The sequence below is a fragment of the Hoplias malabaricus genome, chromosome 12 (genome assembly GCF_029633855.1).
Source record: "Hoplias malabaricus isolate fHopMal1 chromosome 12, fHopMal1.hap1, whole genome shotgun sequence".
Taxonomy (NCBI): domain Eukaryota; kingdom Metazoa; phylum Chordata; class Actinopteri; order Characiformes; family Erythrinidae; genus Hoplias; species Hoplias malabaricus.
In genome coordinates, this window is record NC_089811.1 from 29139646 (window position 1) to 29159333 (window position 19688).

The 19688-nt window shown below is 37.6% G+C and overlaps 1 protein-coding gene across 1 annotated transcript; it reads right to left on the reverse strand.

The window, feature by feature from the left end:
• Positions 1 to 2218: 2218 nt before the first annotated feature.
• LOC136710890 (immunoglobulin superfamily member 2) lies at positions 2219 to 15004 on the reverse strand. The gene is made up of 11 exons (XM_066686759.1): positions 14885 to 15004; positions 13842 to 14219; positions 12954 to 13364; positions 11755 to 12156; positions 10839 to 11225; positions 9196 to 9570; positions 8633 to 9019; positions 7208 to 7615; positions 6298 to 7095; positions 5128 to 5529; positions 2219 to 5026 (listed from the first exon to the last, which is right to left on the reverse strand). Exons 1-11 carry the CDS (start codon positions 14958 to 14960, stop codon positions 4830 to 4832), a joined length of 4221 nt encoding a protein of 1406 aa, XP_066542856.1. The 5' UTR covers positions 14961 to 15004; the 3' UTR covers positions 2219 to 4829.
• Positions 15005 to 19688: the final 4684 nt, after the last annotated feature.

Consider the following 19688-nt stretch of genomic DNA (forward strand, 5'->3'; position numbering starts at 1 on the left):
CTGGAAGGGCTGATTTTTTGACATTTATGACATTATTTGCACTCAACATTGAATAAACTAAAGAATGGAGACACACATTCGAAACTTTTGATCAAATGTTTTGTAAAAGTGCAGACTTTCATTGTAGTTTTAATAAATATTTATTTCAGCAGTTTAGACAGATTCAAAATTCAGTTAATTCAGCCAACAAACATCTGTTTCACAGTCTGACTTAAAATGTTTTAGTAGCTCATTTCAGAGCACTGGCAAATGCAACATGACATTAAGAGTCAGCTTTCCTTGGTTTGTCAAGATTGGCCAACTCAGAATATTATGTTAGGATTACCTAGATCATGAAACTACCAGAAAGAAATTTAGTTGAGGTGATTTAGCAATATGAGTTTAACTAATCTTTAAAAATGTGTTATGCCAACTTAAATGTGCAACTGTGGGCAGTAAATTGACCTGAAATTTGAATCAACAAAAAATGGTGTTGAAATCATTTACTGAATTATTTTAAGTTGGAGTTGCTAATTATTATATATATATTTTTAAGTGCATTTTTTATAGCATTATTGAATAATAAAAATATATTAATGCAATATAGAACAGACCCTTCTCATCCATTCATTATCTGTAAGCGCTTATCCAGTTCAGGGTCACGGTGGGTCCAGAGCCTACCCAGAGTCACTGGGCGCAAGGCGGGAACACACCCTGGAGGGGGCGCCAGTCCTTCACAGGGTGAGCAGCCCTTTCTCTACATGTTTAAAAAAATCTGCACTCAGACAGACTACCAAAGATAATCAAGTCACTAATCTTGTTCAGTGTCCTATACTGAATAGTCTAACATTGAGGATAATGTTCTAAAGCATTTACACCCACTCACTGAGCTTTGTTATTATGTAACCATGTCTGCAAATTTCAAATTATATTGTTCAGTTATGTTAAACACTATATAGAAAACACATTAAACTCAATGTAAATTCGGCCACATTTCAATAGATATGAGCACTGACTTTTATTTCTGGTATAAATTTTGCCAGGTAGTTTAATTTTGTTCTGTTTTTGCATCCTGTTTGCGCTAGGATGCATTCTCTTTTGTGCAGTTTCCAGAAAAGCCTGAATAATAGTGTCTGCTAAATGGCATTATATGGTGGCCCTTGTATGTATAAGACACATACAAGTATACTTGTGTTCTCTTTAAAGCTGTTGTGTTCTAACATTTTGTTTGTTTGTAAATGATATTGTGATGTAACTTTATATATATATATATATATATATATATATATATATATATAAATTTATCTTAATAGTAAATTTTAAAAGAAGACTAAATAAACCTTTGTAATTTTCAAAGGATGTTTATGTAAAAATAATTATGGGGCATTTCTATTTGTCCATTAATCATTAGATTTAACCACAGTGTGAAGAGCAGCTGATGTAGTAAACTAAAAATGCACAAACATGGAGACACATGTTTTTTTAATTGGACAGTGACAATATATATTTAGTGTAAGTCAAATACACGGATATATAGTAGCAGACACCTAAATGAATGTTAAAGTGGCATCAAGAGGCTTGTTTCTCAAGCTTTGGTGTTTGTGGTCTGTCAGTGTAAATGAAATGAAGAAATGTGTCATGCTGAACAAGATTGCAAAATAGGAAATGCTATGTGAGGTAAGAAAAGCAATAACAGATGTCCCTATGAGAATTTTACAAAGGCAATAATGAGAGATTTCAGAGAGGATGGAGGGTCTACCTAAAGTGTGGAATAATGCCATCAGAGCTGTGACATATATGCAGTTAACAAGTGTTAACCACTAACTTTTTTGTGGCTGACAGAATGTTATGTGAAGCTGCCTAACTGTGTTCTCTCAGGCCTCCCACACCTGAGTTACACACACCATCCAGTTCATAACCCTTAATGTTCTATTTACAGACATTATTGATCTGTAGTTGCAGGAAATCACTTGGGTTATATCCATCTGCCAGTCACTGCCTGTGGCTCCAACACCATCTCCACCATCTTGACCACTATGACTAGTGACCATCTACCACTATGACCATCTTTATTTATGCTTCATTCTTTGATTTTAATAATTTGTTTTCAGAAGTTAAATTACTCACAAGGCCTCAAGCACCTGGGTCCAGTAACAAAGGTTTAAAGAGACTCGCACCCAATCAATCCACACAAAATCATAATTTCTTACTGAATAATTGTTTAATGTTAAGGTTGTGGTGTGCATTCAACATCATACATACAATAAGCATTAGCTTTTCTTATTGACCACAAGCTGGCATACTTCTGAAAGCACCAAACCACAAGATGATAGACACAGACGACAGACATCCGACTTCCTTTTTCCACAGAAACGCTACAGATTTTGACATGTTATCATTTTTGCTGAGAGGCACACTCATTAAAAAAAAATAGAAACATGAAAATAACTACACTTCTGATTTATGACCACATCTAAATAAATAAATTGTTTTATGTTAGAAAATTTACATTATGGTGACTTTAGACAATGTGGTCCATATCAAAATAAAATACAATAAGACACACACAAAAACAACAAATATCAATAATAAAAAGTGCCATGTATGTCTTATAACACTGATAATAATAATAATAAGTTACATTTTTAAAGCACTTTTCAAGTAACAGTTAATATAGACAGTATAACAGAGACTGATAAAAAACAAGAAAACAAGCATTTATGATACTGGGAGGTTGAATGCAAGGGAAAAGAGGCGAATTTTAAGCTAGGACCTGACAGAAAACAGAGTTTGACCGCTGGATCTATGGGGGAAGAGAGTTTCAGAGACAGGGAGAGTCTCTGGAGAAAGCCTGGTCTCCAAGGCTGTGAAGATTAGAAGAGGGAATGGATAGTCAGGCAGTGATGAAATATCTAAGGGTGCAGGAGGGTCTATAATGCTGAAAACGACCTGACAGATAGGAATTGGCGAGTTTATTTAAAGCTTTGTATGTGAGCAACAGGACTTTAAACTGGATGCAGTAGTAGTAGTAACAGTGAGCCAGTGAAGATGATAAAGGACAGATGTAATGTGTTGATGGGAGCGGGTGTAGGTAAGAAGCTCTGCCTGGAGAATTTTGTATCGCCTGGAGCTTATAGAGGGAAGAGGAATTTATACCAGAGAGGTGAGAGTTACAGTAACCAAGATGGTTTGAAAAAAATGCATGAATTTTTGGGATAATCTAAATTTTGCTATGGAGGGCAAAGTTTTAACACGGGAGTTTTAAAGTGTAAATACATCTACCAATGTGTGTTTTTTGCCTGTTGGAGGAAATCAGAGAAAACCCATGCAGACACGGGGTGAACACACAAAATTCCTCACCCAGAGCAGGGCTTGAACCCACAACCTCCAGGTCCCTGGAGTTGTGTGACTACGACACCACCTGCTGCACCACCGTGCCACCCTGAATCTGAATATTGAATATTTTAAATATATGTATCTAATTTTTTTAATTAAATTTGTATGGCATTTAATAAACTTGACAGTTGGAGGTGGTGAAATGTTTTATTTGAAAATATCAGATTTTAAATAAAACAATTCATATTTAAAAAACTTAAACCCATAATTTCAAGTCTTACATATGCAGATTGCAAAAATGCTAATCTCAGCAAGATGTCAACCAGGGCTTCTCAGGAGAAGTAAACATCCACAAAGATCAAATGAAACATTAACCAATCACAGCGCCCTCTTCTCACAACCAGCAATCACAGAGCAATCCTGAGCCTAAGGCCTTCCTTGAAGTAACTTTAATGAAACTGTGTGCAAAAGGGGTGCAAGCATTCAAGTGGTCTAGGGGTTTCAGAGTAGAACTGGGACACATTTCGCCTCATCCCTTAATGTGTCCAGCACTGGCTCTAGCACCATTCACGCTGTGTTTAGCCAAGCTCTGCTCAATATTACTGTGTTGTATTAGATGCTCAGACAGAAATGTGTCGAAAGTTGTTGAGATTTATCATAATCTCTTTATTATGACCCACATATCACAGCTCCTCTGTCCATAACCCACACCAAGACCTAGGACACAGACTATTATGGCCTTTCTGATGAGTTCACCGCAGCTCTACTGTTTAACTTTACACAAAAGATCTCCAAAGAAATAAAGCCACAACAACATAAATTGGTCAGAAGGAATAGGAATTTCAGTCAGATTTGTCCAGTTAAACACATCCATCTCTCTGTGGAAGTTTACTTTTCCTGAGAAGCCTGCTAGATGATGTCTGGCAGAGATTTGTATTTTTGCTATCTGAATTTTAAAGACTTGAATTTATTTGTCTTAATATTTAAAATCAAATTTTTAATAATCTGAATCTTTTTATTGTGAATTTTTCAAAATATCAAGTTTATCAAATGCCATCCAAATATATAATTCAAATATAAATTATTCATATAAATATCACTGAAATATTCAAAATTCTGATTTAAATACACGTCATATATTTAGCTCCATAAATATCTAATTTCTGAAAGATTTTAGACTTAAGATTAACACTATTTCATTGCAAATGACACAGATCAATAACCCTCTAGAGATATACAAACTGTGTTAAATATCATAAATAACTGGGCCTGCTTTTTGTATGGTGAGGTAGGGCAGGGTGGACTCCCTACAAACAATTGTTCCAACATGCTCTTGCTCCACCTTTAAGTCCCACCTTCACTGTTCTTTCTATTTTTTCAGTAACAAATCTGGTAATGCACTGTAATCAGGTTAGGGCACATACTTGTTTGCATGGCTTCCATACTGAAACATAAGTAGACTCGTCCACCTTGTTATTGTAGATGGTAACTGTTGGCACATTGTGAAGACAAGCCTAGGCTTTGTCCTCTTCACCTGGTTCTGGAAAGTGTTTGAGTGGATTATTCTCTGCCCACAGAACGCCATTCTGTTTTTTTGATGAAGCCTTTGTCTTCCAGTGTAGTATCATGAGCAGAACAATGACCAAAAGCAGAAATAAAAGCACAGGAATGATGGTGCCCAGGATTGTTCCAGAATGACAACTGGTAGCAACTAAAATGCAAAATGAAAAAGAGTGACATTTTTATTGGATCATCTAGTGGAAGCCATGAATCATAAGAGTAATGTTTTAATGTGTGTGGATGCTACATTACCTTCAAAAGGAGCATAGACATGGACATGTACAGAAAGCTGTCCTGATATGTCTTCGGCAACCTTCCTCCAAGTGTTAGGAGCGGTCAGCAGCCATTCCACAACCTGACACTGGTACTGACCATTGTGAGAGGTATCAACATCTAGCACAGTGAGACTATAGTGGGTGGGAGTTGGATGGCTGTAAAACAGACTACTGTTATCAGTGGGATAGTATAGAGTCCCATCCCGTTTGACAGTAAAGATGGTGGTGGGTTGTTCTTCTCCCTGACCCTTTGACCAAGTCACTTCAAACACAGATTTAGTACTGGAGTGGGAGGTGATTTCACACTCAACCTTGAAGCCAGCATGACGATCAGTAACGTTGAGACTTCGGCTCATTTTCTGTACTTGTAGCTTACTCTCTGTTTGGAAGCAGAAGAAAAATGTATTTAATTTCCCCCTAAAGTGTAATTATGATATATTGGGTGTTTCTGACTACGGACTGTCCAACTTCTCTTTACTCTTTAGAATGCCAAGTTATTTTTTGTTGCTGTTACTGATGTAAAAGATGTTGGTTCTAATTGATTGTCCTGCATTGTGCAGAGTTTAAAATTCTGTCACATTTCAAACAATCCCTAACTTCTGTGTGAGGCCAGGATATATGTAATGTGGCAAAAAATTGTCAAACAATTAAAACAATGCAAAATAGCCTGATTTTGTGGATTGGTTTTCATTCAAGGACTGTGCAGAATGTATAATGAATAAAGCCTTTTTTATATAATTATTTTTGTAATCCATTATATTATATCAATTTCTGTCCATTATATGGAACCTTTAAAACAGTCTAATAATGCACATTGCAAGTTTAAGCTTTGGTCTTTAAAATGAGCAGATATAAAGTAAGGTAATGTGGCATAGGACTGAACGGTTGTTGGTTCAATTCCCACGACTAGTGGGAAAATTGGGGAGGTGGGAGTGAAGGAACAGCACTGTCCTCCACCCTCAATCCACGGCCGAGTCCCAGAATCCACAGATGAATGCCTGGGTGCTGGGTGTTCACACTGTCTAGTTCACTCTAGTGTGTGTGTGTGTTCACTGCCACAGATGGGTTAAATATGTTGTACAATGACAAATAATTGCACATTCCACATTTCATGAGAAGAAGCAAAAGATGGAACAGCATACGTTACCAATTGTTTGTACAGTGACAATGGTGGGAGCTGTCCTTTCCATTCCTTTCCTTTCCCAAGTGCTCTCACTTATCTGGTACTGTTCTACCATGCATTCGTAGCTTCCACTGTCAGCTGGAAGTGAGTTGAAGACAGTGAGATGAAAGGTTGTGACAGTAGGCCTGGAGAACAGTAATCTACTGGCAAGTTGTTTGTCCTCTGATTGGTACTGTAGACGCCCGTCATGAGAATATCTCAGTAACTGGGTCTTGGGGTTAGAGGCTGCAATTCTCAGCCAGGTAAGAGTGTAATGGAAGGTAGGTTCTAAATTGTCAACAAGAATGGAGCAGGTAAGTTCAAAACTTTCTCCCTCTGTGAGGTCCAGATATTTATTAGGATTCTCTACAGCAAAAGGCCTTGTACTCGGCTTTTCTTCTGATACGACATGGACATACAATTCTCCAGATTTGTCTTCAGCGACCTTCCTCCAATTGTTAGGAGCGGTCTGCAGCCATTCCACAACCTGACACTGGTACTGGCCGTTGTCAAACATATCAACATCTGGCACAGTGAGACTGTAGAACATGGGACGAGGATGATGGTAAAGCAGACCTCTTTCACTGATGGGCTTGTGTAGAATTCCATCATTTTTCACAGTTAATATGGTCATGGGTCCCGCTCCCTGACTCTTGAACCAGATCACTTCAAACACAGACTCATTACTGGAGCAAGAGGTTATTTCACAGTCAACTGTGAAGCCAGCATGGCGATCGGTAATGCTGAGACTTCGGTTCACTTTCTGCACTTGTAGTTTACTCTCTGTGAGGAGGCACAAGAAAACAAAAACAATGAAATGTCAATCCTTCATTTACATTTACAATTATTTAAATATGTCATTGTCCTTTGAATCAAGTATTAGGAGTGAACCTACCTATAAAACGAACACTGACACTGGTAAAATCTGATTTGCTGCCTGCCTTCCATTCCCAGCGTCCATTACAATCAAGCTGATACTGATCAACCTGACAGCGGTAGCGCCCACTGTCAAATGAGTTGGAATTCAGGATGGACAGATGGAAAGCACTGACTGTAGGCCGTGAGAAGTAAAGCCTGTGTTGGAGATTTACGTCATGATCTTGGAACTGTAGACGTCCATCGTGGTTGTAAGTCAGAAGCTGGATTGTAGGTTTCTTCTGATCTTGACTCTCAAAGAACCAGGTCAGAGAGTAGCGATATGTAGAATCCTGTTCATTAGAAAGCAGTGAGCACTTCAAATCCACCTGCTCTCCCTCTGTGACCACCAGCTGCTCATCAGGTTTATCCAGACTGAAACCATTATCTAAAGCATAAACAATATCATGTCAGACCACTGAAGAATTTATGTGTAATAAGGAACTCCAATATATAATGGCTGTTACCTTACACTTATTTTATTAGAGGATAGCTGATTAATTATTTGTGCAAACGGATCATTTAAATTGCAGAAATGTGCCATAGGAGCATAAGAAACCTAACACACATTTAGTTCAATATTCCCCAGTACATGACCAATAAGGACAGTTATCATTTAAGGAGCCAATATCTAAACTTAATCATGTATGCATTTCACTACATGTTATTCAGAGAAAAAAAGTCAGAATGTTTAGAGAAAACGTCTAAATATACCTCATATCTCAGCATCTAAAAATTTAGTCAGGATTTTCCATCAGAGATATTAGTGCAATATCAGCGAGTTCACATTGTGGGTGGAGTCAAACACAGATGCAGCCAAAAACACATTTCATTCTCTAGCATATTGTTCAATAAAAACCCAACTGACCTGCTTTTGTAACAATTTTATTTTCAAGAAAGAATGTTTATAAAAATACAGCTGATTAGACCTGCTGGCACCTGTGTGTGTTTTGGCTGTAAAATGGATGCAGTGGTTTACATTTTTTAAATACTCTGTATTTTCAAAGTTTGCAAACTTGTAAAGAGTGTTGTGATTGAAAAAGGTTGAGAAATGCTGGTGTATAGGATAAATTATTTGTAGGCATATTAATAAGTAGAGAGAGGCTGTAACTAATAGGAGTTAGTCACTGCAAATAGTCCAATTCAGCAGACAAAACACATAAGAATATACTAGATTTCACACTTTTCATAAAAGTGTGAATTTTACAAATACAAGAAATATCAATGCTTTAATGCCTTTTTGAGTTTACTGCCAACTTTATTAAAGAAATAGTCACTTTCTAATATCAGTTTTTCTTTTCAAAATTCTGTTATATAAAAAATTGTTCTAAATGCAAAAAACACATTTTGGCATGAAACATGTGTTTCCAAAATGTTTAATGCATTGGTGCTATGTGGAACATACCTTTCTCAATCACAGCAAGTTCAGTTGTGACAGATGTTCCATTGAGTAGATACCAGATGCCATCAGGATCTTGAATCCATTCTTCTACCGAACAGTGATACTGGCCACTGTCAGTTGATCTGACCTCTTGAATGGTCAGTTGGAATGTTTGCCTTTTAGTCATTCGCATGTTGATTCTCGGGTCCATCTCCTGGTTAGCTGAAGGACCCAGAATTACGACTCCTTCGGTGTCCATTGTTGCCAAAATTTGAGGACCAGACATCCATGTTACAGCAAAACGTGAGAAATTGGATACAACTCCGCTGACTATGCAATCCAGTTTTGCATTACTCTTCACTGGCACATTCACAGAGGACTTTGGGCTTATGGAGAGTGACAATCTGAATACTGCATTTGGGAAAAGAGGATAGAACAAGATTTAGCTTATGATGAAAACACTACATTCATAAATATTTACATTTCCCAACAGAGAAAACAGAGTTTTACAAAGGTTTAAAAAATTCACATATTTACAAAAAAAAAAAAAAAAGAACCTGAAGGATTTGCATGTACTATAAACTTACCAGGACTTCTTACACTGACTGCCAATAGATTGGAGTTTTTCTGGGATTTCTGAATCATGCCTTGATAAGCAGTGACCTGGCACTGGTAAAGACCTTGGTGTTTTTTGCTTGCCCTTAGCACCGTAAGAAAGAACACTGTGTTTGATTCTCGCACTTGGGCTTCCACCTGATAATCCCTCTGCTCACTACCACAGGATATGGCCCCATTGCGGAGCATACATATAACATCTTTTTGAGTAGCTGTACTGTTAGGTTGAAATTTCCAGTGCACCTCTAGGGGGACTATAGGCCCTCTTACACTGCATAACATTTTTATTACAGAATCTTCTGTCACACTTGTAGTGCGGCTATTCAAAACAAGTTTAAGTAGAGAATCTGAAAAAGACAAAAAAAAAACTATTAAAAATGAAAGCAATCAATGATGCACACACTTTTAAAAATGATGGTACCATGAAGGGTATTTTGAACCATGACTCAGAAGAACTCTTAGTTCTCTAAAGAACTTTTCAAAAAACATGCCATCTCATAATATGTTGAAAGTTTTTTTAACCTTTATGTAGCCAAGCAAGTCATTAATCACAGCATTTTATTTACATTAAGCCTGGCAAAAGGCAAAGGCTGTTGAAAATACACAGAAACATAAGAACATTACAAAATGAAAAAACAAATACATAAACAAAACACAAAGACAACAACAAAACTAAGATGGTATCAGTGTACATTAGTCTCACAAGGGTTGCATTTATCCTTTAAAACTTTTGTTTTCCAGTCTTTGGCTGTAGCTGACTTAAATGAAGACAGACCAAAGACTGCATTTGTTTTAGGAACTTATAACGTGAAGAGGCAGCACAAGTGTTATATGCTGAAGATGAAAATTGCAACAAGTGGCACAAATAAGGAGGGAATGGACCAAAAAGTGTTTTGTAAATGAGTGTGTAACAGTGGCTACTGCGACAGGTTTGTAGCGATGGCCAATTGACAGAGGAGTAAAGGGAGCAGTGAGCAATTAAAGAGACCAAATGGCAGAGTGGCATGGTATGTCCATTTCGTGTACGCCCAGAGCGCTTGTAAAAGCTGACCTATAAATAAATACACCAACAATTTGTTGTCTCCTTAAATCAAATACCAAGCATTTTCATTCCTCTCTATTTTTTAACATGGAAATGACGATATCCATGTGTTAAGGGTATGTTGTTAACAAAAACTGAGACACATTTTACCCAAGGCACCACTCAACCTGTGACTTAAAAGATTCAGAATCAATTTACATTCTACTAAGGGACCATGATAAATCTGCAGTGATAATAAAATGAAAATTTCATATTGATGTGTTGGCGCCTGAATAAAATAACACATTTATTTATGTTTCTACAGTGGTTTGTGCACCACGGCTATAGTTGACTGAACCAACTTAAAAGAGCAATAAGTCATTTTACCTCCAAAATATAGCAAACAATATTTATTACTGTGACTCTCTATTATCATTTATTTTCTGAAATGTGCAACTTGCATTGGACTAAATAGGTTTCATAAATAATGTCTGATATTTTCAGGCCACTTTTAAAACATAAAAGCAAAATTACAGTTTGTGTACACTAATTTTTCTTCTATTGTAAAATAAATACATCCACAAAATGTCTTACCAATGGACTTAACAGAAACAGGAGTTTGCTGAGACTGGCTGTTCACTTCCTTCTTGCTGCCACTGCTGTCTATATTCCACTCAGACACGGCACACTTGTATTCACCGCTGTCAGACAGGATAGTGTCACTGATCTCCAGGGTGAAATTAGCTGTGGAGTGAAATGTTCTAACAATTCTGTCCTGATACTGAGGTCCCGTCCCCCCCATCATTACCCCCTCAGAACTCAGGTTGATGACATCCTTATAAGAGCTGCCTGAGGTTTTCTTGTGTTGCCAGGAGACAGATAGTGGTCCACTGGCTCCAGACACTCCACAGGTGAGCTTCAGTGTTTCTCCTTCAGTCACGTCAACTTGCTCCTTTGACATCACCACAGCCAGACCACTAGCTGGAAATAAACATATAGGGAATATTAGTTCTGACACTGTTTAAAGTACAGTTTGCTTCAAGCATACTTCTGTTTATGTCAGAGTGCAGCTAGCAAACCAAGCTTTCAGGACTCATCGTCAGAAAACAACCTATATCTGCATTAGACAAATAGTGTTTATAAAAATATGTGCAGGACCCACACAATCAATAAGGTTTTCAACATTAATTAGTAAGTTAGGACAGTCTATTTTATTCAAATTACCTTTTCTCCATTTATTTCTTCACATAATGCCTCAAGACTGAACCAAAACTAAACACATATCTAAAATTGATTATTAATTGTTTAATTCCATGTAAAATTGATGAAACTTTACTGTAATGTTTATCCTTAGTTTACAGCACAAAGGGCAGTTGCCATTTGCACAATATAACTGGAGTTTTTTCATAGGACAACGATCTTATGTATATTTCTGAATGTTAATATGTATATATTGATGATTGTTAATTGATGTTTTACATTACATTTAAATAAATAATAACAATGTTACCTTTGGCTTCGATGCGCAAAACCTTTTCACTTGATGTCTGGCTTTTTCCTCTGGTGAAGTCCCCGGTCTCTGTCCTAATCTCTTGTGTAGCTTTGCACTGGTACTGACCTTGGTCTTCAGCCCTGACATGTTGAATGGTGAGGACATAGGCTTTATCACTGACCTTAACCGCTCTCAGCTCCCATTCATTCTCTCTTTGCTCGTAGCCACTGGCTACAGACTGTACACCAGAGGGCCCAATGTGGACCACTTCCATGTTGTTTTTTAGCCAGGTGATGGAAAAGAAATGTCCTGGAAGATTCTGGGCCAGTACATTGCAGCGGATCACTGCCTTCTCACCTTCCTGGAGAGTCCCACTGACAACATCAATGTCAACACTGAATGAGCCCACATCGACTATATCTGAAACACAGAATTTTATTTATTTATTTATTTATCTGGGACCTACAACAAGATTTGGTTTAACATATGTCTGAGAAATAAGGTGGACAGTCAAAACTTTTAAATCATTTCACAACTGCTAGAATCTGTGCCCATTATAACTGTCTCTGTATTAAAGGACACTGGTCACTTCCCCTGAAAGATGAGGGACTCTGGATTTCTAACACATTTTTGCATCAGTTCCACAAAAGAAGTTCTGTCTTTAAGTGGAATCATGGTGAGAATACCATAATGGGTTTCTATTTCTGCTGTTTACGTTGCCTGTTTAGCACTGCTGTGTATAAATTTGTATTATTTAAAATATTTTGCATATACAGCGTATACAAGGGCAGTCAGCAAAACACAATATGAAGCTAGGCTACTGTGTTACAGCGATTAATAACAAGAGCCCCTCCTTGCCACAAAAATCAACCCCAATCTCATTGTACATTCTGTATAATGATAATAAATCTCATTTTTTATATCACTAGTCAGATCTATGTCCTGCCACTAATAGAGTTCAGTTTTACTGAGTTGTACTGAGTACATTATTAAAGATATCTGTTTGTTGCCATTGTTTAAAGTATAAATACATTTTATGTGAACATTTCTTATTTTATAATTATTGTTTTTCATAAACATGGTGCTGGATTTGGATGAAATAAAACCAATGAAGACTTCTGTGTTCCTGAAGTATTCCAAGTATATAAGTACTGCAGAAGTACTACTTAACTGAAGAGTAGTTGGTTATCTTGATTAAACAACACTTTTATTCTTACCTAGAGCTTTGATCACTACATGGGAGCCTGTGGTGTTCTTGTGGGCAATTTTTATCCAAGAACGGTCTGGGTCCTGGATCCATTCTTCAGCCTGGCAATATATGTCTCCACTGGCTGACTGCTGCACTTGACTCATCTTCAGTCTGTAGGTGGTGTCTTCAACTTTCTCCATACTGATGAGTCCTGAGCGGTACTGAGGTTCAAACGCTGCTCCAGGCTTGACAGTCAGAGTCCGGTCCAGGGTGATGATGGGAATTGTCTCAGAACTACCACGGAGATACCATGTCACAGACAAATGAGTATGCTGCATGGTCTGGCTGAAAACTTCGCATTCAAGCTGAAGAGACTCGCCCTCTGAGATAGTATGAGATAGAGGGCCAGAGTAGGACGCCTTCAGTGTGTCCTCAATGACTGTTACAGACAAGAGAGGCATTTTTGATATTTCTTTCTTTTCCCTATTATACAAACAACAAATTATATTTGACTTTGCCAGTCATCTGGTATTACACCATGTGCACTCATGCCATAGACAGATAAGTGCACTCTCCCCTGATAAATGTATATATTCAAAGAGAACATCTAGGCTCTGTTTATACTGAATCTGGATTTTACAAGTTTAACACGTTTAAGTTTGTGTGTGATCAGATTGTGCTGAGATGTAGCCAACATAAACCTGAAGTGCTGTTGGATCTGTGTATGTTTACATTAAAAAGCAGAAGATTTAATAAGAACATTAAGCAGGAGAACAATTCAACTGCTGGATGCAGCAGTTGAATTTGAAAAATGCCCAGGGTAAATATAGACGGCTAGGTGTTAAAGCCAAATGAAAACAAAGCCCTAGAAAAGTGCAATCCATATTAAGTCATAATGATTGAAGACAAACGTTACCATTCAGTGATGTTTTGGCATTGTAGGTTCCCTCATATTTGGTGAATTGGTTTGGAGTGTAACATTCATATATTCCAGCATCTTCTGCTAGAAGTGATGTGAAATGGAAGAGAACTGAGGTCTTTGACAGCCTCTCAATTACTAAGTTTTTATTTCTCACTCTCTGACTGTAAACTGCGTAGGCATAATTTTTGTCAAACGTGCTAATAATCTTGATTTCCCTGTCTGGATGATCTTGTTTATAAACTGAAAATGCAAAACCCTGGTCAGCATGACCACTGTAGCCACTAACAATGCAGGAGATGGATGTGGGATATCCTTTTACACGGTGTAATGGACCTTCCTGGATCTTTACCAAGTGTTGACTTCTGCAAATATCTGTAAAGAAAAGAAGAGGTTTATAGATATGTGACTGTAAGCAAGTTACAAGCCAGTTCCATGAGGTGCTTCACATTTAAAAATGTGATATGTGTTTGAGCAATACATCAGTCCAAAAAAGAAAATGTGGTAAAACCTTCACTGCATTTTTACAATATGGTGAAAAGTGACTTTCTGTTTTAGCCTAACAACAAAACGGCATTTTGAAAATATATTCCTACCTCTGTGTCCCCTATAGTCAAGGGGTTCATTAGTAAAGATATTAAAAATTAATATACAACAAAGGATTGTTTTAACATATCAACTATCTGAATGAACTGAAGTTTTAGCATGGTAATGAGAAACATGTATGTATGGTTCATATGAAAACCTCTTCAATTTCTTATGCATAGCACCAAACAGATTTCCAAATAGAGTGCTACTGCAGTTCACATCAGTGAGTGTCCTTGTTATCATGTTATATGCAGAAAGCTTTTAATTTGCAAAAAAATGTTTTATATCAATACTCATTCTCTGCAGGGTATATGGACTTATTTTCACAATAAATCAATACAATATCTTACATGAAGCTGTGGTAGCAAATGGGGATTCAAACATATAATAAGCAGCTATTCATAAAAGTGAAACACTGGAAAAACCTGTGTAATTTTGAAGTATATTCTCACCATTGAGCAGGAGTCCTGCGAGGCACATGAGCAGACATCTGGGCATCTGCCACATCTGGAGACGAAACCTGAACATGACTGGACTGCACAAGGTCAGCAGGCCTCCACTACATAAGATTTTTAAGACTTCAAGATCACACGTAGATTCTCAGACTTATGCGTGAGTGAAAGAACTGCTTAATCAATACTTTCTCAGTTCATGTGCACAAAGAGGAAATGAGAAACCGTGTGGATTTCCTGTCATCTCATACTTTCCTGCTTTGTCTGCTGCTATGACACTTGCTTCTTATTGGTTGTGATCTTGTATTTAAAAAAACAAAAAACAAAAAAAAACACCCACTTGTTACACAGGTTCTACAGCTTACACACACCATCATAAAAGCAAAAATGAAGTCCACATATGGTGTATTTATTAAAAAATATAATAAAAAATCTCATTGGAGAATGAAACACTAGTAATCTTTGCAGAGACCAGTGTTTTAAGCAGTGGTTTTGTGGTTGTCGTTCTTCTCACTAGATTCTCTAATCTCTAATTATCACATAGATTCAATCTCTACCGGCAGTAGAGTTGTAGGGTTGCCCACCGTTCCGTATTGGGCCGATGTGGGACAACCTTTGTTCTGTGTTTCTTAGGGTAGGCCGCCACAGCCAGAGGGAGAGGAACTCCACGGCTCCTAAATGCACTGCATACATTAAACAATCACAATAGTTCATTGTTACAATATTAAAAATAGCTTTAACAAACGATTCTTAGAGTGTAAGACAAATATAAAAGTCCTACAAACAACGACAGCAAACACGTTTTTCTGGGCACAACTTTAATGAGGACCATTTAGACAGATACAATGTTTTCACAGTAATACGGTACTTGAAAATACACGGACTGATTCTGCTTAGCCGCTTTTCAAAAAGGCAAGTAATTCCTGATGGTGCTTGGCCCAATAAAGGACTACTTTTAGGACTCAACCCACACACACCCCAGGGCCTCGCGTTTCGATTTCAGAAAGTTGTCAACTCTAATCTTTACTGCCAAACACAATTAAATACACTCTTTTAGACCCTTTTAAATATGAGTGAAACCTTGTGAAGATATCGCCGTTTCAAGAAATGACAGGCAACCTCGCCATCTAGTGGTTCCTGTGGCACACACATTGCTGTACATATGACTTGGCTCAGAGCTCAGACTAATATGGGCGAATTTACAGATCTGTCGGCGCTAGCAAAACTGCTGAAAAACTGTTGAAATGAGCTGAAAGTGGCCCGTATAAAAACATGCATCTTCAGGCCAGAAGACAGAGAGGCAGAGATATGACAGTGACACTGGCAAACTGCATGTGAGATTAAAGTGGCCCAACATTTGGCCTACGTCCTAAACCTGGGGCAATACAAATTAATTGATACATAATGCGTGACCGTTTTAATTTCACTTTAAAAGATCAATTGTCATTTTGTTTAATATTTTAATATTTAAACTGCAATATTGTATGAATTAAAATTATTATTATTATTGTTATTATTATTATTATTATTACATGAAACTGCCAGAAAGTTTACAGTGATAATAGATTCTTCAGGCAAAACTTAGTGGCACTGGCCCAAAAATACTAACATAATCAGGCAGCTTATGCAATACATCTTTCACGTCTATAAACCTGAACCGCAAGAACCACAGCCCTTATCCAATAAGAGTTTGGAGTGTATAAAACAGAATCACTAGTCAGGGCGTGATGTTTATGGAATGATTATGAATTGTTTGTGTATTATGATCTGTCTCATCAGATAAAGCTGGTCCATGACACTAGGTGGTGGTGGAGGAGTAGTAAGACCCACTCAAACGCAAAGCTTATTTGTCTCTGATTCCTGAGGGCAGTTAAGCAAAGCAGCCTGTGGAGAAAGAGGTTTGGAGGCGTCTGTCTGTCTCCTGCTATTCCTCTGTCAGTTGACCAGCATCGTGAACAGAGCTACAATGCAGCCTTTAGACAGGAACCACATTGGCCGCTTCCATGGCACAGAGAATAGCTAAACACAGAGAGAAAATTCCCCAATAATGTGCTGTGTAACTGAAACACTATTTCACTGAACCCAAAATAACGAGTCAGCTTTCCTCAGATTTCAAACCATCCTCTTGTGGTCAGAGCATAGAACAGAAACTTAAAACAATTATTCCTCATTAACTGTTCACAGGAAGTGTTCATGGGTTCTGTGGAATTTTAGAAACTGTTGCTTTAACATGGCCTAGGGCCCTGTGAACATGCTGAAATATAAACAATCACAACCACAAGTATGTTCCTTGGAGCTGTAAACCAAACAAAAATTGTACATTATGAGCAGTTCTGCAGAAAAACAGCAGAAAGAAGACATAATTGAAGTGAGTTCTGAAGTAAGCAAGTCAAAAGTAAAACACAAAAAATCTTGTGACCTTTAATCAATAAAGGGTCAAGAAGGTTTTACTAAATGCGCCCCACTGTGGTGAAACTAATATTTGCCAAGGTAGGCAGCAGTGCACTCTAGTGGTCGGTCAATCTAACACTAATCAGATCTACACTCCAGCTCCCATTCATGTTGACATTACAATGAAGGTAAGAGATTTGTCTGTCTCTATTTGCAGGACCATGCGTGAGTAGGAACTGTTTGTTCAGTCGTATTTCACAGAGAGAACATAAGGTGGTGCTACTACACCGTCTGTTGTTATTTTAGCCATATTTCACATTCCGGTTGGTGAACTAAATTGGAAACCATTCAGTGCGTTTCCACTTACATAAACTGGTTCACAAACCAGAAAAATGTTTCTCAGCTTTTGCCAAAGAACAGTAGGCTCTTTAGTGCGAACCATGGCTGAATAATAGGAAATAAGACAGGAACACGCTCTGTTTGTGTATGCTTCACGGGCTGTGTTTGGCGTGACACCAGGCGCGTAGCTAGAGCCTCAGCTGAGCAGGTTGGCTGGGAACCTGGCAAAATTTACACACGTATTATATCTCACAGAGACATTTTGTGGCGTTTATAGCTTATAAAACTCCATATAGCTGCGCACAGCCTCCTGAAACTTCATGTTCTTAAACCTGTTACTTTGGATAAATAATAATTGTAAAATCACCAAATGTTCTTGGTCTTCTTTGTTCTTTGTTGGTAGATCATCTAATATTTATTTTTAAATAAAATGAACAAGAAAAACCCGGATGCGGGTGTTATATATTATGAACAAATTCTTGTGTTCCTTTTATGATTTCTGGATTTATTAGTTTTGGGCTTTTCCAGTTTTTGAAATGCCAGAAACACCTCTGGGACAATGACTATATGGCTAATGACTGTCCAGCTAAATTAGACTTGTCTAGGTTTTCATTGCTCTTGTTTTCTATAGCTTATCCTTTACCCCTGCATGCAAACACATAAAAGCAAAGCAACCAAATGGAGCCCCCTTGTGGAAAGATAAAAATTCCACGTATAATATTACCTTGACAGATGGTACAGCAGTGTTTAAAACAAGCAAGCACTCATTCATCTAGTGCCATATTCATGGAAAAATATTGCACACCACATTGATATTCACACAGCTGTTTTAGCAGAATGATCACAGGAAGAAGCCAAAGCGGAGTCATTATGAAATACTGAGCAAATATGCAAACCCAAACAACAAACTAAGTTTCCTTATGCACATTTGAATATGAGAGGCTGGTGCAGTGGATGAAAGCTAAAGCTGAACTTTTTAAGGCAATGTGCAATGAAACAGAGATAGGCTTCCCAGCTGTGACAGACTAGATCATGACTAGTGTTGAGCAGGACGGATAAAATTCTGTCTCAAATGTTAGTACTTGATGATATTTACTTTTGCATTCATTCATCTATCCATTGTCTGTAAACACTTATGAATCACAAAATAAGCCACACTTCCTGGGTAGTTTATGGAACTGTTTAAAATGTTTTTCAATTTATTTGTATTACAAAGTTATCTTTTACAATAAAGCCTTAAATAGATGATATACTGGAGTTAAAGAGGAATCAAAGCGTGATGAATCCAGGGTTTCAGGGTCAATTTGAGAGTCCTGCTGCAATAAATAAAATTGATAATAATAAATACAATATTGGTCAATTTAAATTATGTATTTATAGTTTTAAGTTCAGACAGAGCCTCATTTCTAAAATACTGTTAAATACGTATTCGGCACAAAGTTGTGATGTAGTTAGCAGGGGTTCCCAACCATCACCACCGCTGAGATCAGTCCTGACCTGTCAAGCTTTGTTTTACAGAAACTGACACTAAATCACAGGATGACATTTTACACATTTCTAAATTGTTTTCTAATTTTTTTTCTATAGGGAAAATGGGCGAGAAACTCTTTTAATTGCCTTTAATATCTTCTGAGAACCATGAGAAGCAGAAAATGCAACTTCTAAAACTGACCTTGGGAAGAGTGGAACATCACTGCAGAGGTTTAGAAAGAGTACAAACACAGTTGTCTTAAAACTGAAGAGTGCATAGTCTCTCTCTCAGAATGAAACATGACTATTTAATGAGTCATTAACATCATGAGAATAAAGGGCAAACCCAGAGATTGCGTATAGTATATATTAAAAGCAACAATAGGCTCCAACAGCATAAAAACTATTTGATTTCTGTGGAAAAATCCATGAGACTGTTGTGTACATGTGAGTGCTGTACAGGGTAGGACAGATTGACAGAAACTCATTCTGCACTTCTCCACCTCCTGCCTCTGCAGATCATCTGTTTACACTGTTGCCATGTGGATGGCAGAGTGTTGCTGGGTTGCTGCAGCATTCCTGACCCCCTCCTTCTCCTGTCCTG

Excerpts from the sequence above, each read along its gene's own strand:
- LOC136710890 (XM_066686759.1), bottom strand. The coding sequence starts at position 14,960 with ATGTTCAGGTTTCGTCTCCAGATGTGGCAGATGCCCAGATGTCTGCTC. Across the intron at positions 14,220-14,884 it reads CGCAGGACTCCTGCTCAATG|ATATTTGCAGAAGTCAACAC; the intron begins GTGAGAATATAC and ends TTTTCTTTACAG. Across the intron at positions 13,365-13,841 it reads TGCCAAAACATCACTGAATG|TCATTGAGGACACACTGAAG; the intron begins GTAACGTTTGTC and ends TGTCTGTAACAG.